This window comes from Salmo trutta, chromosome 3, assembly GCF_901001165.1.
Source record: "Salmo trutta chromosome 3, fSalTru1.1, whole genome shotgun sequence".
In the NCBI taxonomy this organism is placed as follows: domain Eukaryota; kingdom Metazoa; phylum Chordata; class Actinopteri; order Salmoniformes; family Salmonidae; genus Salmo; species Salmo trutta.
Window position 1 is genome coordinate 72,436,487 of NC_042959.1, and position 16,842 is coordinate 72,453,328.

Here is a 16,842-nt window from a genome sequence, read left to right on the forward strand (position 1 = left end):
GTGTCAGCTACAGCATTGATGATATTTCCCTTATGAAATGCATTCTCTAAACCAGTTCCATCACATTTAAAATGTAAAATGCAGTTCAATCAACTAACTACCAAACAGATAAAAGCGCTAATGTCTTAAATGAACCTTTCCTCACTCATGCGGTCAGGCTAAATTGCGTTTTTTTTTAGAGCGCACACAATATAATCTTAAATTATGTAACAAACTTGAAAGCACAACAGTACTCGATGGTCCAACACGGCAGCCATTACAATATGTCAATCCACTTCACTCCAGTCAATCACATGTAGTCATACGCATAGTACAGTATTATGGACACTAACTGTCAAATTTTAGTGTTTATTGTTCAGTTACAAAAAAAAATAGAAACATAAAGATAAAAAAAACCAAAGCAACTCCCGTAACTATCAACTCTCATAACCTTTGAAACACATTTAAATACATCTGTAACCACATATCTCCTTCGCACCGCATTAAATCAAGTAAACAAAAAAAGAAAGCACCAATTGCTCTATGCTAGAAGACCAATAAACAATGTAATACTATCCTGGGGACAGAAAATGTCATGTTACTTTCTCATCACTACTAACGTAGTATCCTGACTCGACAATCGGTTGGCCCCTCTACCTTAAGGGCTTACTTTCTCTTTCTGTCTTGAGAGCAGCGTGGACAATACCTGCAGTTAGAAAAAAAGGAAATATTCAGTTGTAAACCTTAAAATCCCATTACTATTTCCACTTTGTGAATGGGCATACTCACCGGCCAGTTTATTAGATACACCACCCTGTTCATAAAAATGGATCGCTCCTACAGACAGTGAGTCACGTGGCCGTGGCTTGCTATATAAAACAGGCAGACAGGCATTCAGTTACTGTTCGACTGAACGTTAAAATTGGCAAAACGAGTGACCTAAACGATTTTGAGTGTGGTATGATTGTCATTGCTAGGCGCGCCGGAGCCAATATCTCAGAAACGGCTGCCCTCCTGAGCTTTTCACGCACGACAGTGTCTACAGTTTACCGAGAATGGTGTGATAAACAAAAAATATCCAGTCAGCAGCAGTCCTGTGAGCAAAAACAGAGTGTTGATGAGAGGTCGGAGAAGGGCAAGAATCGTACAAGCTGACAGGCGGGCCCGCAAACAGACAAATAACAGCGCAGTGCAACAGTGCTGTGCAGAACGGCATCTAGGAATGCACAACTTATCAATCCTTGTCACGAATGGGCTATTACAGCAGACGACCAGACTAGGTTCCACTCCTATCAGCTAAAAACAAGAAGAGCGGCTTCAGTGGGCACGCGATCACCAACACCGGACGATTGAGGGGAAAAAACATTGCCTGGTCCTACGAATCCCAGTTCCTGTTGCGTCATGCTGTTGGCAGAGTCAGGATTTAGTTTAAGCAGCTTAAGTCCATGGACCCATATAGCCTGGTGTCAACTGCGTACCGCTGTCCAATCTGCAGCAACTGAGTGATGCCATCGCGTCAACATGGACAAACATCAATTTCTGACTTGTAGAATCCATGCCCCAGAGAATTCAGGCTCTTCTGGAGCCAAAGGGGGGGTCTGACCCTGTACTAGGTGTGTGTATCTAATAAACTGGCCAGTGAGTGTAGTATGTACGGTTAGTCTGTGTAGGTTGGCTGATTCCCTCACCATTTCCCTCTTGGTTTCGTCGTCAGGCCCACGCAGGCAAAGTGGAACCATTCGATGGAACACTGCAAAAACAATCAACACAGAGGTTTGATGAAGTCTGTACACACTGTAGCTTTCAAGAACCAGGATCAACACAACAATATAGGTCAGGTGAGTGCACACACTGGGGGAACTCAGGGGAGGTTTCTGGGGAAACTCACATCTGTGTTGTCACAGCCAATCATCTCTCCATAGGACACCTGGTGACACAGGCAGTAGGTGGGCTCATTGGGGTCCACTGGCATGTCCAGCACGTCAGAGGGATGCACGTTCCCAAAGTTAGCCGCTGGAGCAGTGAACTCCCCCCTGACAATGAGAGAGAGTGGTGGGTGAGTACACACACACACACAATTAAGGCCAATGAAGGAGATTGTCTTCAAGGAAGGAAGTGATAGAGTGCACAATAACAAACTTACGGCTGGAGAAGTTTGACTTTCTTCTGTGCACTCTTCGGACTGCCATCTTCATCGGAGCTCTTCACTTTAGACCGAGTTTTAGCCACCTTCTTCTCTTTCAGCCCCCTGGACTCACCTGAAATATCAAAACATAGCTTTAAATATACAGTGAGCTCCAAAAGTATTGGGTAAGTGACATTGTTTTTTAAATTATACAATGATTATGGAGTTAAAGTGCAGACAGTCAGCTTTCATTTGAGGGTGTTTTCATCCATATCGGGTGAATCGTTTAGAAATTACAACACTTTTTGTACATAGTCACCCCCATTTTAGGGGACCAAAAGCAGTGGGACAAATTCACCTTTGTGTATTAAAGTAGTAAAACGCTTAGTATTTGGTCCAATATTCCTAGCACGCAATGATTACATCAAGCTTGTGACTGTACAAAGTTGCTGGATGCATTTGCTGTTTGTTTTGGTTGTGTTTCTGATCATTTTGTGCCAATAGAAATTTATGGTAAATGCATTGTCATTTTGGAGTCACTTTTATTGTAAATAAGAATATCATGTTTCTAAACACTCTACATTAAGGTTGATGCTACCATGATTACGGATAGTCCTGAATGAATTGTGAATAATGATTAGTGAGAAAGTTAGACACACAAATATACCGCCATTACATGCTAACCTTTCACCATTACAATAACATCACGATTAATTCAGGACTATTCGTAATCATGGTAGCATCCACGTTAATGTAGAGTGTTTAGAAACATTCTTAATAACAGTAAAGGTGACTCCAAAATGACAATACATTTACCATTATTTGTAATGATTTGGTATTTTGAAGTGTGCCAAGATGCTACAAGGCAAACATTCAAGAGAAATAGACCTGCACGTACACACACACACTTCAAATACATACTTTTCTTTCCCTTACTGGAGGTGGAATCATAGTCTGTGCTCTCTATCTGCTTCTCCTTCAGGTCGGCCTCAAAGCGGGCCAGGTCTGTGTCCAGTCTCCGGATGTGCTTGTCCACCTAGGAAACAACCACTGCACTTTAGGATTCATTTGACTGACTCACACAGGCTCCAATACAAAGGAAGCACAGAGCTCCAAAGTACTACTACTGACCATCTCATAAGTCTGCATGGCCAGTTGCACTTTGTCATCCCCAAACTCCTTGCTTTTGCTGTATGATTGCTGGATCTGCCTCAGAATAGTAAGCTTCTGTTCAGACGAGAGGGTCCTGGCGTTGGATGTGTAATCCTTTGCCAGGGAGTCTATCTGCCCCTTTAGATCTGAGAGAAAGACAGATGGGTTGGGTGAGAAGTTTGGATAAGCAATTTTATTGATGCCACTGGTCTGAGAATATCAGCCTTATGTGATGTGTGTTACTGTGTCACTTTCTTCCACAAAACATTTATTTCTTAATGAAGTATGTGTATCTAGGGCTTTTACAAGTATGAATGGATCTAAGAAATCCCAACAAAGTACTGCTATGTAAAGACGCCTCACAAAAATGTTGTGCAGTTTTTGGTCTATATGACCTGACGATGTTGGATGATTAGCAGATTATTGAATGGTAAATTGTTGAGGACCGTTGACGTGAATGTTCTTTAGCCCTGGTAATCTGGTTGTTATGGAGGCTAGACAGATTTCATTTGCATAAATTCATCATGGGCAATTCAAATGCACAACTTGTGGGTGGGTGGGATGACTGCTACTTTATTATGCATTGTAAACATGGTTCACACATACTCTGCAGAGTAGTGAATTGGTCGGTAACAGTTGTAGTTAATGTTATTTCTCACCCTCAGTACGTTGATCCAAGTCCCTCATCAAATTGAAGTTCCTCTGCAGTTCAAATGGCAGGTTCTCTATGCCTGTGATGAAAAAATTAACAATCATTAACAACTTTTGACTGATTAATATTCATTAATAATACAAACTATTGGTATAACAAATGCATCTTCAATTTGTGATGATACTCTAGCTAGGCTACTGCCTAGCAGGCGAAACGACCGTTGGTGTGGCTTAGCTAGGTAGCGGCCTAATTCTCCAAATAAAGCATTCCTTCTTGCAATGCATTGACTAAATATGCAGATAAATTCCAATTGACAGCTAAACTATCGAAAACATTACCAGATTTTTATCTTTAAATCTTTTAAATAATAGAAAATGAACTCACTGTCCAAATAGTGTTCCAAATACATTCCCGCCGCCATCTTGGAAAATGTAAACAACACAACTTCCGGCGAGGACGAGTTCATTGGTTTGATCCGAAATCAAATCTAAATACCGGTATTTTAATATCAATCGATAATGCATAAGGATATTGTATTTGCACTGTGTCAGAGACTGAATGTAATTGATTAAACGTACTGTTAATGAAAACAATCTAATAACATATTTGATGTCATACATAGCCAACAATACTGCAGTAATATACAAACAAACACAAGATGGGGGTATATGGCAAACAATCTGAGACATTTTATTGGCTCAAGGATTAGTCTTTACAATACATGTCAATTTGATCAAAAGACACAAAATGTAATTAAACCAAACAGATAACATTGCAAGGAAGGAATAAAATGTGAAATGTTAAAATGTTGAACAAGAGATGAAGTTAGAACTTTGCCCTCAACCACAGATCTAGGATCAGATTACCATATTCCTAACCTACAACCAATCATCCACGAGGGTTATATAAAATATCTGATCTAGTATCTGTGTGGTTAGGGACAACATCTACCTACTCCAAAGGGGGCAGGGGCTCAGGGCCCTGCTGCAGTGATTTTCAGTCCAGAGGGAGGCAACATTTATCCTAACATGCTCAGCTCTTGTGAAAATTACATATCCGTCATGACAATTAGACCTCTGACTAGTGACAACTGCAAAATAATCAGTCTTCATTTTCATAAACATCTTATACATGTTCATTGTCCAACCTCTTCTTTTTTTAGCAGCTTCTTCAACTTATTGAATTTGTTCTTCCCCATTCTCTTCTTGCTCTGCATGGGGGATTTCCTCTGTTTATCGCGTTTTTTCTCAAACCTGCTCCTTTCCTTTGATTCTTTGGTTGTCTCCCCTGCTGTTTTGACTGTGTTGGACTTCTTGAGCTCTCCGTCCACGTTCACAGTCCCACCATCCATCTTAGCGATCTTTGCCTTTTTCTGCCCGGTAGGTTTCTCACCCTTTTTCAAGGTGCTTGGGTTTGTTGTTTTCTTGCCGATGCTTTTGACTGGCTTCCCGTTGGCTGTGGTCTTCTGTGACACAGCTGGCTTGCCAGGGACTGGATTCTGCTTCTTGGACTTGTTCTTAGACCCTGCTTTAGATGGTCTGTCCTCATCAGAGGAATCAGCTGTAACCTCTACTGCCTCAGATGGCTCGGTTTCCTCTTCTCCGTCTGGAATAGTGACAATAACAGGATGTTAGTTTTACATAACACAAGTGGTGTTTCCATGACACTGGACAAAACATTGTGGTTTATTAGATCCAAGATGACATCTACTTTACCTTTGTCAACTGCTGTGGTTGGGACCGTGTTGGAGAACTTTTTCAGCTTGGCCACAAAGAAACCGTCCATGTTGTGGGAATGAGGATAGAACCGGCGTGAGAGTTTCAGAGAGGGATGGAATCGTCTCTCTTTGAATCTAAATAGAGGAAATATATTTGTTCATATTGCATGAGGAAATGGTTAGGTGTTACGGGTAAATATCAGGATGAATGTGAATAATGTGTTCTTATAACCCCTTTACCTGGTGAAACCTTCTTTGCCAAAGTCCAGTCCAGTCTGGACGAGTTTGACATTTCTTTTCTTGAGAGCATAGTCCACTACCCACTCGTTCTCCTCCACCTGGTGATGAAGTCAATGAGGTGAACTATTCTACTCCAAATGAATTTAACTATCACAGACATTTTGTACATGCACCAAAAAAACAGCTACAATACAATAAATCATTGCAATTCACTTTAAGTAAAGCCCCACAACTTAGATTGTGTTTATTTGTCATCAGTGTGACACTGTGGACCCACCATGATAGAGCATGTGCAGTACACCAGATAGCCTCCAGAGGGAGACTCAGCGTTGACCGAGTCGATGGCCGCCAGGATGAGCTCCTTCTGCAGGTGGGCCAACCGCAGGATGTCAGACTCGTCCTGAGAGACAGGACGTAGGATTAGGAAGACATGAACAGGAAGTTGTCATTAAACGCCAGTGTCTACTGTAAATCTAAAGGCCCGTGTAGTGTATAATAGGTTTTTTCTCACTTTACTGGTCTTCACAGCAGGGTCTTTGGAGATTACTCCTGTGCCTGAGCAGGGAGCATCAAGCAGCACTCTGTCAAACCCACCCATTACCTGCAAATATAGTAACCAACAGGTTAACATACCATCAATGGGTGTAACATACATACTTATATTGTGTTTATACAGTCCATGTATAAACTGCATGTAGAGCAAGAACCTCTCTCATTACCTTAGGGAACTGCCTCCCGTCGTAGTTACAGATCATTGAGTTGGTGACTCCCAGACGGTGGATGTTGCCCACCACACTCTTCAGTCTGTCAGCACTGGCATCATTGGCCACAATCACTCCTGTGTTCCTCATCAACTGGGCTGTGGGACACACACATATACACAATAAATAAGTAATCAAATTAAAAGACAAGTCTTGCCTGTCAAGCCCCTAGATCAAGGGTTCTTCATCTTTTTCAGGATGGGCCCAAATGAGAAATTCAGTGTTTTCCTGGGTCCGAAGCTCATGAACACATGCCCCCCTTTGGGGGCCCTAAAGCGAGATATGGCTAAGTAATTGTGAGTAGCTAGGTTTCCATCCAATTGTCAACAGATTTTCATGTAAATATTCTAAAACCTGCTAAAAATGCACATTTTCCCACCAGTGGTGTGTTTTCACCAAACCGACTTGCGTGATGACGTAGTGCACACAAAACGTACTTTTTCACGTACCAAATAAATATTAAAACTTTCCATCATCTTTTCAACTCTACCGATAGTTTTGTTTCACAGCAGATGTGCCTAATCTGGTCTTGGCACGTGCCCTCTCAGATGCAGTGCGGGTAGGCTAGTCTACATTCGTTTTTTTATGGATAAAAGCGAGAATATTTTTAATTTGTCAAACAGCAGTCATGCATCGATCATCATGTCACCAGAACAAGACCCTTGATATTTATTGGCGAGGAGCATCAAGCTCATCACCGTGCACTTTCACCACTTTTTTTCATCTGTAGACTAATAAATTGCATGGCTTCCCTGAGTCACGTTTCCGGCACCATTTCTCGCATAATTAATTTTACATACACAAAAAGATCCCACCATGTCGACCGAACAAATTATGTCGGCATTTACAGTAATATATTTATATATTTTTATACATCATGACTTTACTCACATAAAAAGTGTGAATGGAAACGTGGTTATTGACTGACATAGCAAGAGAAAAACAGCTGCTGCACAACCAAATGTCAAAATTATGTTTTCTTCTATTCTAACTCCCATGTCGCAACACAAGAAAGGCTGCCCTTGATTGTTAGGCTAATTGTAGAGACCAACAGCAGTAAACAGTATTGTGATCATGGTCATTCAACTCTCATTTTTAACATCCTCACCCATATAGGTGGTCTTTCCCCCGGGAGCTGAGCTCATGTCGAGCACAGTCTCCCCCTCCTGGGGAGAGAGAGCCATGACAGGCAGGAAGCTGGAGGCTCCCTGCAGCATGTAGTGACCAGCTAGGTACTCTGGGGTCGCACCTGGGAACAAGAAAACACAGCTAGGGTATACACTCATCAATTCATGTATACTTACTCATAACACACGGAAAGCTGGATAACAGTAGTAAATAGAGAATTAACATTCTAATCTTTCATACAACTATAAAAGGTTAGAGGGTGCTAGTACTGACCTATGGGTACTGAGGAGTCAAAGATGACCAGGCCCACTTTAGACCACTTCCCCAGAGGATCCAGATTCACCCCTCTGTTGATCAGGGCCTGGGACAAACAACAGACATGTCACTCAGTCAGTCTGGCAGAGGAACAGGTATTACTAATATCATCCAATGATCCTTTGGTCAATTTCAAATTGACCCTTAATCCTTTCAGAGAAACACAAATGCCTAGGGGGTGGATTTGGGGCACCTTTATTTGATCCAAGTTGAAAGAGATTTGTTACCTGAGCCAAGTCCCTCCTCCTTGTCTTCAGTGTATTGGTCCGAATGGTGACAGGTCGCTGAATTTCATTGGCCTCCAGGAAATCAATCAGCTACAAAGCACATAAAAAGAGGGAAGCCTTAGTTCAGCATGATGACAAAACTATTACAACAAAACGTAACCTTCCATAGATTCCTGTTCATTTTGTGTTTCTATGACATTTGGGAGAACAAAGCAATGACACATACCTCTGACACTGGGAAGATATCCAACAGTTTGTCTATGAGGAAATTGTTGTAGCTGTAGTAAGTGGAAAGATCCTTTTTGAGGAGAGAGAGGTACTCTGTTCTCTCTTTCCCCTCCTCTCTCTTGGTAGCAAAGTGAGAGAGAACGTCCACGTTGTCCTTTATTCTCTGGTGGATGGTCTGCAGGTCTACAAGCAAAACGCCTGCAATCACAGGAGAGAGAAACTCACTACAGATGGAGTCCACAGGCAATGATAAAGAACATGTAGCAATGTGTAAACTGGCATAACAAAAAGCATAACTGTTAAATCTAAAAAAAGTACAAAGCTAAGCTCACCCTCTTTTGCTATCTCCTCTGCTCCAGGTAGTATGAATTTGTCCATCTCATCTATATTAGCCTGTACCGTGTCATCTTCATCCATGTCTTCATCTCCACTCTTCCCCTTATCATCATCATCATCATCATCACTCTCCTGGCCTATGGCTTCCTGCAGCTTCTTCTGCTTCCTGGCAGCTCGCTCGATGGGGAGCAGCTGAACGAGGGATGAAAAGAGGAGTAAGGAACAGATGATTCAACAGACAAAGATTCAGCACCTTGCTAAAGAACAGTAAGAACTTTGAAAGACAAACATTGTTTTGCTATTTAGAACATGTCCTGGACACAAATTCAGTGAATAATTTCACATACCTCCTCTCCATCACCGTCTACTTCCCCCTCTCCTTCACTGCTGTCCTCCAATGCACCGTAGTCATCAACCAGGTCATCATCATCACCATCTCCTTCAATTAGCAGTTTTTTCCCTTTTTTGTTCTCCCCTCCCTCTTGTCCCTCGTCCTCTTCCTGCTCCCATTCGCTGTCACTGTCGTCCTCGTTATCTGATTGGCCGACCTCACGCTTCCTCTTTGCTGGCTTCAGCCATTCACTATTTTCATCTGTGAATCCTTGAGAACAGGGGAAACAAACCAATTAAATCCCCATAGACATTCATGGATATTATATTGACAACACAGTAAATGGATGGGGCTGTCTGACTCTGGATCCCCCAATGCTTACAAATGAACAGTAATTTACCTTTTTTTGGCTCCTCCTTCTCAATGGTTTCCTTGGGCTTTTTGGTCACTTGAGCTCGCTTCCCAGCTCTACAAAACAGCATCATCTTCAGCAAAAGTGTGTGACACATTACATAGTGGTTTAAAAAAAGGGATTGACAACATAACACCCAAAAGATTACAAACTGACCTTTTCCTGGACCTGCTTGACAGTCGTTTTGGTGCAGTATCCTCTGCAAATGACAAGCATAGTTAGTGAGCATCAACCTCTAAAGCTTCATGTCTCATTCCCAGTCATGCATCTTTGCTTTAGCGCCACTGTACTCCCAGCAAGAGAAGTTATACTGAGCATGACTTCAGCTCTTTAAAAGCTGTATGTTATAATAGCATCCCTCTCACCATCCGTTAAGAACTTGGCCAGCTCAGTCTCTGCTCCTTTCTGCTTCCTGGACTTCCGCCCAGGGCCCTTCTTCACATAAGTGGTGGGATCCAACTTCCTGCCCATGACTGACACCTACACAGGTAGTCTGGAGAGAAGATATAGCTCATGATCATGTTGCATTTACACACTAAGGCATAGGATCACAATGGGATGAAGGTAGTCACTAACTATGCACTGAGGGCAGCTCTGAAAGATGGTAGCTAGCTATATTCTCAGTAACATATTGCTCAGAATCTGTTCCAATGTGCAAATAACAAAATTATAATTAACGACAAATCAGCTAAACTTGAAGTGTTTATTGAAAATGTTCCTGAGAACACATCACCTCTTAACTCTGACCAGCACTCTGATGTGGAGAAATAAAAAGCAATGTGAAATAGAAAAAAGTTGACGTCTCTAACATCACGGTGTTATATGTAACGTCCTTTTCATATGCCAAGTCGGCATTCTTGTCATAAGAATGTTAGGTAGTTATCTAGCTACTTAGTAGACAACTGCTAATCGTTAGTACACATTTCCACGCATGCTACCGTTATCCATCAATGGTATCCCCCCAATATTCAAGTATGACGATGTGCCGGTAATTAGCTAACCTTAGGTAACGACACATTGACTTCAGTTAAAAACAGAGGAGTTGCATTCTAGAGACAAACCAACTTTCATCTCATTAGGTTGCTATGAGCCGTAAAGAATGCTAGTTAGCTAACGTTAGTTAGCTGGAATTTGGTATCACATACGCAGCGCAAATCCGTCACCATGACTTGTTCATTCACTTGTGTATGGCACAAACAATTACGACAACTATCCAAAACTCACCTTTGCAATAGTTAAAGTATAATGTATTTATTCGATCCTTGACTCCAGTTTACAGATTAAATTTACGCACGTGTTATTTTTTCGAGTACAGGTTGATTCCGGAAGAAACAAACATGCGTTTCCGGCGCATGTGATATACGAAGGCAAAGTGCTAATCTTTACATTCGGAGCACATAGTTTTCATACTCTGGAAGTAGGTTGGACATATTCTGTATCTTTTACATACTAACTGAAAATAAACTTTACTAATTTTGTTTAATGTTAATATGTTATTTCCCTGGGGTATTGACGATCATTGAGAATAATCAATCTATTTCGATTATATACTGAACAAAAATAGAAACGCAACATGTAAAGCGTTGGTCCCATTTTTCATGAGCTGATGAAAAACAGATAGGAAAAGGCCGCACACTGCTACTCATGCTCCCAGGTGATATTTATAACAACGTTTCGACCCTTAAATATGCATCAGGCATCCATATCCCAGGTGGGGTGGAAGGTCCTATAGTTTATTTATTTATTTCATCTTTATTTAACCAGGTAGGCTAGTTGAGAACAAGTTCTCATTTACAATTGCGACCTGGCCAAGATAAAGCAAAGCAGTTTGACACATACAACAACAGAGTTACACATGGAGTAAAACATACATACAGTCACCATGGCCTTTTTTGCCTTTACCTCCCTTATAGTGAGATAAGGGAGGTAAAGGCAAAAAAGGCCATGGTGGCGAAGTAAATACAATATACAAATCAAATTTATTTGTCACATACACATGGTTAGCAGGTGTTAATGCAAGTGTAGTGAAATGATTGTGCTTCTAGTTCCGACCATGCAGTATTATCTAACAAGTAACCTACCAATTCCACAACAACTACCTTGTACACACAAGTGTAATGGAGTGAATATGAATATGTACATAAAAATATATAAATGAGTGATGGCCGAACGGCGTAGGCAAGATGTAATAGATGGTATGGAGTACAGTATATACACATATGAGATGAGTATTGTAGGGTATGAAAACATAAAGCGGCATTGTTTAAGGTGGCTAGTGATACATTACATCAGGATGGCATAGAGTACAGTATATACATATGAGATGAGTAATGTAGGTTATGAAAACATTATATAAAGTGGCATTGTTTAAAGTGGCCAGTTATACATCTAATACATCAAGATGGCAAGATGCAGTAGATGGTATAGCATAGAGTATATACATATGAGATGAATAATGTAGGTTATGTAAACATTATATAATATAAATAATATAAAGTGGCAAGTGATAAATTGATTACATCAATTTTCCCATTATTAAAGTGGCTTGAGTTGAGTCAGTATGTTGGCAGCAGCCACTCAATGTTAGTGATGGCTGTTTAACAGTCTGATGGCCTTGAGATAGAAGCTGTTTTTCAGTCTCTCAGTTCCAGCATTGATGCACCTGTACTGACCTCGCCTTCTGGATGTTAGCGGGGTGAACAGGCAGTGGCTCGGGTGGTTGCTGTCCTTGATGATCTTTTTGGCCTTCCTGTGACATCGGGTGGTGTAGGTGTCCTGGAGGGCAGGTAGTTTGCACCCGGTGATGGGTTGTGCAGACCTCACTACCCTCTGGAGAGCCTTCCGGTTATGGGCGGAGTAGCTGCCATACCAGGCGGTGATACAGCCCAACAGGATGCTCTCGATTGTGCATCTGTAAACGTTTGTGAGTGTTTTTGGTGACAAGCCAAATTTCTTCAGCCTCCTGAGGTTGAAGAGGCGCTGCTGCGCCTTCTTCACCACGCTCTCTGTGTGGGTGGACCATTTCAGTTTGTCCGTGATGTGTACGCCGAGGAACTTAAAACTCTCCACCCTCTCCACTACTGTCCCATCAATGTAGATAGGGGGCTGCTCCCTCTGCTGTTTCCTGAAGTCCACGATCATCTCCTTTGTTTTGTTGACATTGAGTGTGAGGTTATTTTCCTGACACCACATTCCGAGGGCCCTCACCTCCTCCCTGTAGACCGTCTCATCGTTGTTGGTAATCAAGCCTACCACTGTAGTGTCGTCTACAAACTTGATGATTGAGTTGGATGCGTGCATGGCCACGCAGTCGTGGGTGAACAGGGAGTACAGGACAGGGCTGAGAACGCAACCTTGTGGGGACCCAGTGTTGAGGATCAGCGGGGTGGAGATGTTGTTACCTACCCTACCCTCAACCACTGGAATGGTAGATTTGCAGTGGAAGAAAGTGCAAAGTAGAAATAGAAATAATGGGGTGCAAAGGAGCTAAATAAATACAGTAGGGGAAGAGGTAGTTGTTTGGGCTAAATTATAGATGGGCTATGTACAGGTGCAGTAATCTGTGAGCTGCTCTGACAGCTGGTGCTTAAAGCTAGTGAGGGAGATAAGTGTTTCCAGTTTTAGAGATTTTGTAGTTCGTTCCAGTCATTGGCAGCAGAGAACTGGAAGGAGAGGGGGCCGAAGGAGGAATTGGCTTTGGGGGTGATCAGAGAGATATACCTGCTGGAGCGCGTGCTACAGGTGGGTGCTGCTATGGTGACCAGCGAGCTGAGATAAGGGGGAACTTTACCAAGCAAAGTCTTGTAGATGACCTGGAGCCAGTGGGTTATGTGACGAGTATGAAGCGAGGGCCAGCCAACGAGAGCGTACAGGTCGCAGTGGTGGGTAGTATTTGGGGCTTTGGTGACAAAACAGATGGCACTGTGATAGACTGGATCCAATTTATTGAGTAGGGTATTGGAAGCTATTTTGTAAAATGACATCGCCGAAGTCGAGGATCGGTAGGATGGTCAGTTTTACGAGGGTATGTTTGGCAGCATGAGTGAAAGATGCTTTGTTGCGAAATAGGAAGTCAATTCTAGATTTAACTTTGGATTGGAGATGTTTGATGTGAGTCTGGAAGGAGAGTTTACAGTCTAACCAGACACCTAGGTATTTGTAGTTGTCCACATATTCTAAGTCAGAACCGTCCAGAGTAGTGATGCTGGACGGGCGGGCAGGTGCAGGCAGCGATCGGTTGAAGAGCATGCATTTAGTTTTACTTGTATTTAAGAGCAGTTGGAGGCCACGGAAGGAGAGTTGTATGGCATTGAAGCTCATCTGGAGGGTAGTTAACACAGTGTCCAAAGAAGGGCCAGAAGTATACAGAATGGTGTCGTCTGCGTAGAGGTGGATCAGAGACTCACCAGCAGCAAGAGCGACATCATTGATGTATACAGAGAAGATCCAATAATTGAACCCTGTGGCACCCCCATAGAGACTGCCAGAGGCCTGGACAACAGGCCCTCCGATTTGACACACTGTACTCTATCAGTGCGGTAAGATTAGAAATGGTCGGTAATCTGTTTGTTGACTTGGCTTTCGAATACTTTAGAAAGGCAGGGTAGGATATATATAGGTCTGTAGCAGTTTGGGTCAAGAGTGTCCCCCCCTTTGAAGAGGGGGGTGACCGCAGCTGCTTTCCAATCTTTGGGAATCTCAGACGACATGAAAGAGAGGTTGAACAGGCTAGTAATAGGGGTTGCAACAATTTCAGCAGATAATTTTAGAAAGAAAGGGTCCAGATTGTCTAGCCTGGCTGATTTGTAGGAGTCCAGACTTTGCAGCTCTTTCAGAACATCAGCTGACTGGATTTGGGAGAAGGAGAAATGGGGAAGGCTTGGGCGAGTTGCTGTGGGGGGTGCAGTGCTGTTGACCGGGGTAGGGGTAGCCAGGTGGAAAGCATGGCCAGCCGTAGAAAAATACTTATATATATATATATATATAGGGCTAGTACTCAGTGACATCACTTCCTAAAACAGGAGGTAAAATGTATAACATAGGTTCACAATATTAACATTCAATGTATCAAAATACATGATCATACACAAGGAATGTGATCAATATTTACAGTAATATACATACACATACAATATTCAATTAGGATTAAAAATAAATAATAATTTGGACATTTTGAAACTGAAATAAAAGATCACAGAAATGTTCCAAAAAAGTATTTTTCAAATTGTGCATAAATTGATTTATATCCCTGTTAGTGAGCATTTCTACTTTGCCAAGATAATCCATCCACCTGACAGGTGTGGCATATCAAGAAGCTGATTAAATAGCATGAGCATTACACAGGTGCATCTTATGCTGGGGACAATAAATGTGCAGTTGTCACAAAACACAATGCCACAGATGACTCAAGTTGAGGTAGCATGTAATTGGCATGATGACTGCAGGAATGTCAACCAGAGCTGTTTCCAGAGAATTTAATGTTAATGTCTCTACCATAAGCCGGCTCCATAGTGGTTTTAGAGAATCAGTATGTCCAACCGGCCTCCCAACCGCAGACCACGTGAAACCACGCCAACCCAGGACCTTCACATCTGGCTTCTTCACCTGCGGAATGGTCTGTGACCAGCCACCCGGATAGATGATGAAAGTGGGTTTGCACAACCAAAGAATTTCTGCACAAACTGTCAAACCGTCTCAGGGAAGCTCATCTGCGTGCTCGTAGTCCTGCAGTTCGGCATTGTAACCAACTTCAGTGGGTGAATACTCACCTTCGATGGCCACTGGCATGCTGGAGAAGTGTGCTCTTCATGGATGAATCCCGGTTTCAACTGTACCTGGCAGATGGGAGACAGAGTGTGTGGCATCGTGTAGGCGAGCAGTTTACTGATGTCAACATTGTAAACAGTGCCCCTTGGTGGTGGGGTTATGGTATTGGCTGGCATAAGCTACAAACAGTGAACACAATTGCATTTAATCAATGGCAATTTGAATGCACAGAGGTACCGTGACGAGATCCTGAGGCTCGTGCCATTCATCCGCAGTCATCACAACAAGTTGAAAATGTCCCTGTTATTACTTGGTCTGCCTGCATACTCACCAAACAGGTCACCCATTGAGCATGTTTGGGATGCTCTGGATCAACATGCACAACATGTTCCAGTTCCCACCAATATCCAGAAACTTTGCACAGCCATCGAAGAGGAATGGGACAACATTCCACAGGTCACAATCAACCGCCTGATCAACTCTATGCAAAGGATTCAGATCCAGGCTTCTACCTTTTTTTTTTAGGTATCTGTGACCAACCGATGCATATCTGTAGTCCCAGTTATGTGAAATCCATAGATTAGGGCCTAATGATTTTACTTCAATTGACTTATTGACCTTAAGTGTTGACCCTTCTTTTTCAAGACCTCTGCAATCCGCCCTGGCATGCTGTCAATTAACTTCTAGGCCACATCCTGACTGATGGCAGCCCATTCTTGCATAATCAATGCTTGGACTTTGTCAGAATTTGTGGGTTTTTGTTTGTCCACCCGCCTCTTGAGGATTGACCACAAGTTTTCAATGGGATTAAGGTCTAGGGAGTTTCCTGGCCATGGACCCAAAATTTCGATGTTTTGTTCCCCGAGCCACTTAGTTATCACTTTTGCCTTATGGCAAGGTGCTCCATCATGCTGGAAAAGGCATTGTTCGTCACCAAACTGTTTCTGGATGGTTGGGAGAAGTTGCTCTCGGAGGATGTGTTGGTACCATTCTTTATTCATGGCTGAGTTCTTAGGCAAAATTGTGAGTGAGCCCACTCCCTTGGCTGAGAAGCAACCCCACACATGAATGGCCTCAGAATGCTTTACTATTAGCATGACACAGGACTGATGGTAGCGCTCACCTTGTCTTCTCCGGACAAGCTTTTTTCCCGGATGCCCCAAACAATCGGAATGGGGATTCATCAGAGAAAATGACTTTACGCCAGTCCTCAGCAGTCCAATCCCTGTACCTATTGCAGAATATCAGTCTGTCCCTGATGTTTTTCCTGGAGAGAAGTGGCTTCTTTGCTGCCCTTCTTGACACCAGGCCATCCTCCAAAAGTCTTCGCCTCACTGTACGTGCAGATGCACTTACACCTGCCTGCTGCCATTCCTGAGCAAGCTCTGTACTGGTGGTGCCCCAATCCCGCAGCTGAATCAACTTTAGGAGATGGTCCTGGCGCTTTCTGGACTTTCTTGGGCGCCCTGAAGC

At 42.7% G+C, this 16,842-nt stretch overlaps 2 protein-coding genes across 2 annotated transcripts; both read right to left on the reverse strand.

Annotated features, from left to right (window-relative positions):
* Positions 1 to 334: 334 nt before the first annotated feature.
* Positions 335 to 4,368, reverse strand: LOC115188101 (inhibitor of growth protein 4-like). The gene is made up of 8 exons (XM_029747080.1): positions 4,293 to 4,368; positions 3,916 to 3,987; positions 3,236 to 3,402; positions 3,026 to 3,140; positions 2,123 to 2,237; positions 1,868 to 2,012; positions 1,668 to 1,729; positions 335 to 685 (listed from the first exon to the last, which is right to left on the reverse strand). The coding sequence occupies exons 1-8, from the start codon at positions 4,327 to 4,329 to the stop codon at positions 646 to 648; spliced, it is 753 nt and encodes a 250-aa protein (XP_029602940.1). The 5' UTR covers positions 4,330 to 4,368; the 3' UTR covers positions 335 to 645.
* Positions 4,369 to 4,573: 205 nt separating this feature from the next.
* LOC115187755 (probable 28S rRNA (cytosine-C(5))-methyltransferase) lies at positions 4,574 to 10,951 on the reverse strand. Its single transcript, XM_029746783.1, has 17 exons — positions 10,828 to 10,951; positions 9,969 to 10,096; positions 9,760 to 9,802; positions 9,592 to 9,659; positions 9,208 to 9,461; positions 8,857 to 9,052; positions 8,523 to 8,722; positions 8,297 to 8,386; positions 8,028 to 8,115; positions 7,735 to 7,875; positions 6,585 to 6,724; positions 6,377 to 6,466; positions 6,143 to 6,265; positions 5,866 to 5,963; positions 5,624 to 5,760; positions 4,835 to 5,513; positions 4,574 to 4,713 (listed from the first exon to the last, which is right to left on the reverse strand). The coding sequence occupies exons 2-16, from the start codon at positions 10,072 to 10,074 to the stop codon at positions 5,044 to 5,046; spliced, it is 2,244 nt and encodes a 747-aa protein (XP_029602643.1). The 5' UTR covers positions 10,075 to 10,096; positions 10,828 to 10,951; the 3' UTR covers positions 4,574 to 4,713; positions 4,835 to 5,043.
* Positions 10,952 to 16,842: the final 5,891 nt, after the last annotated feature.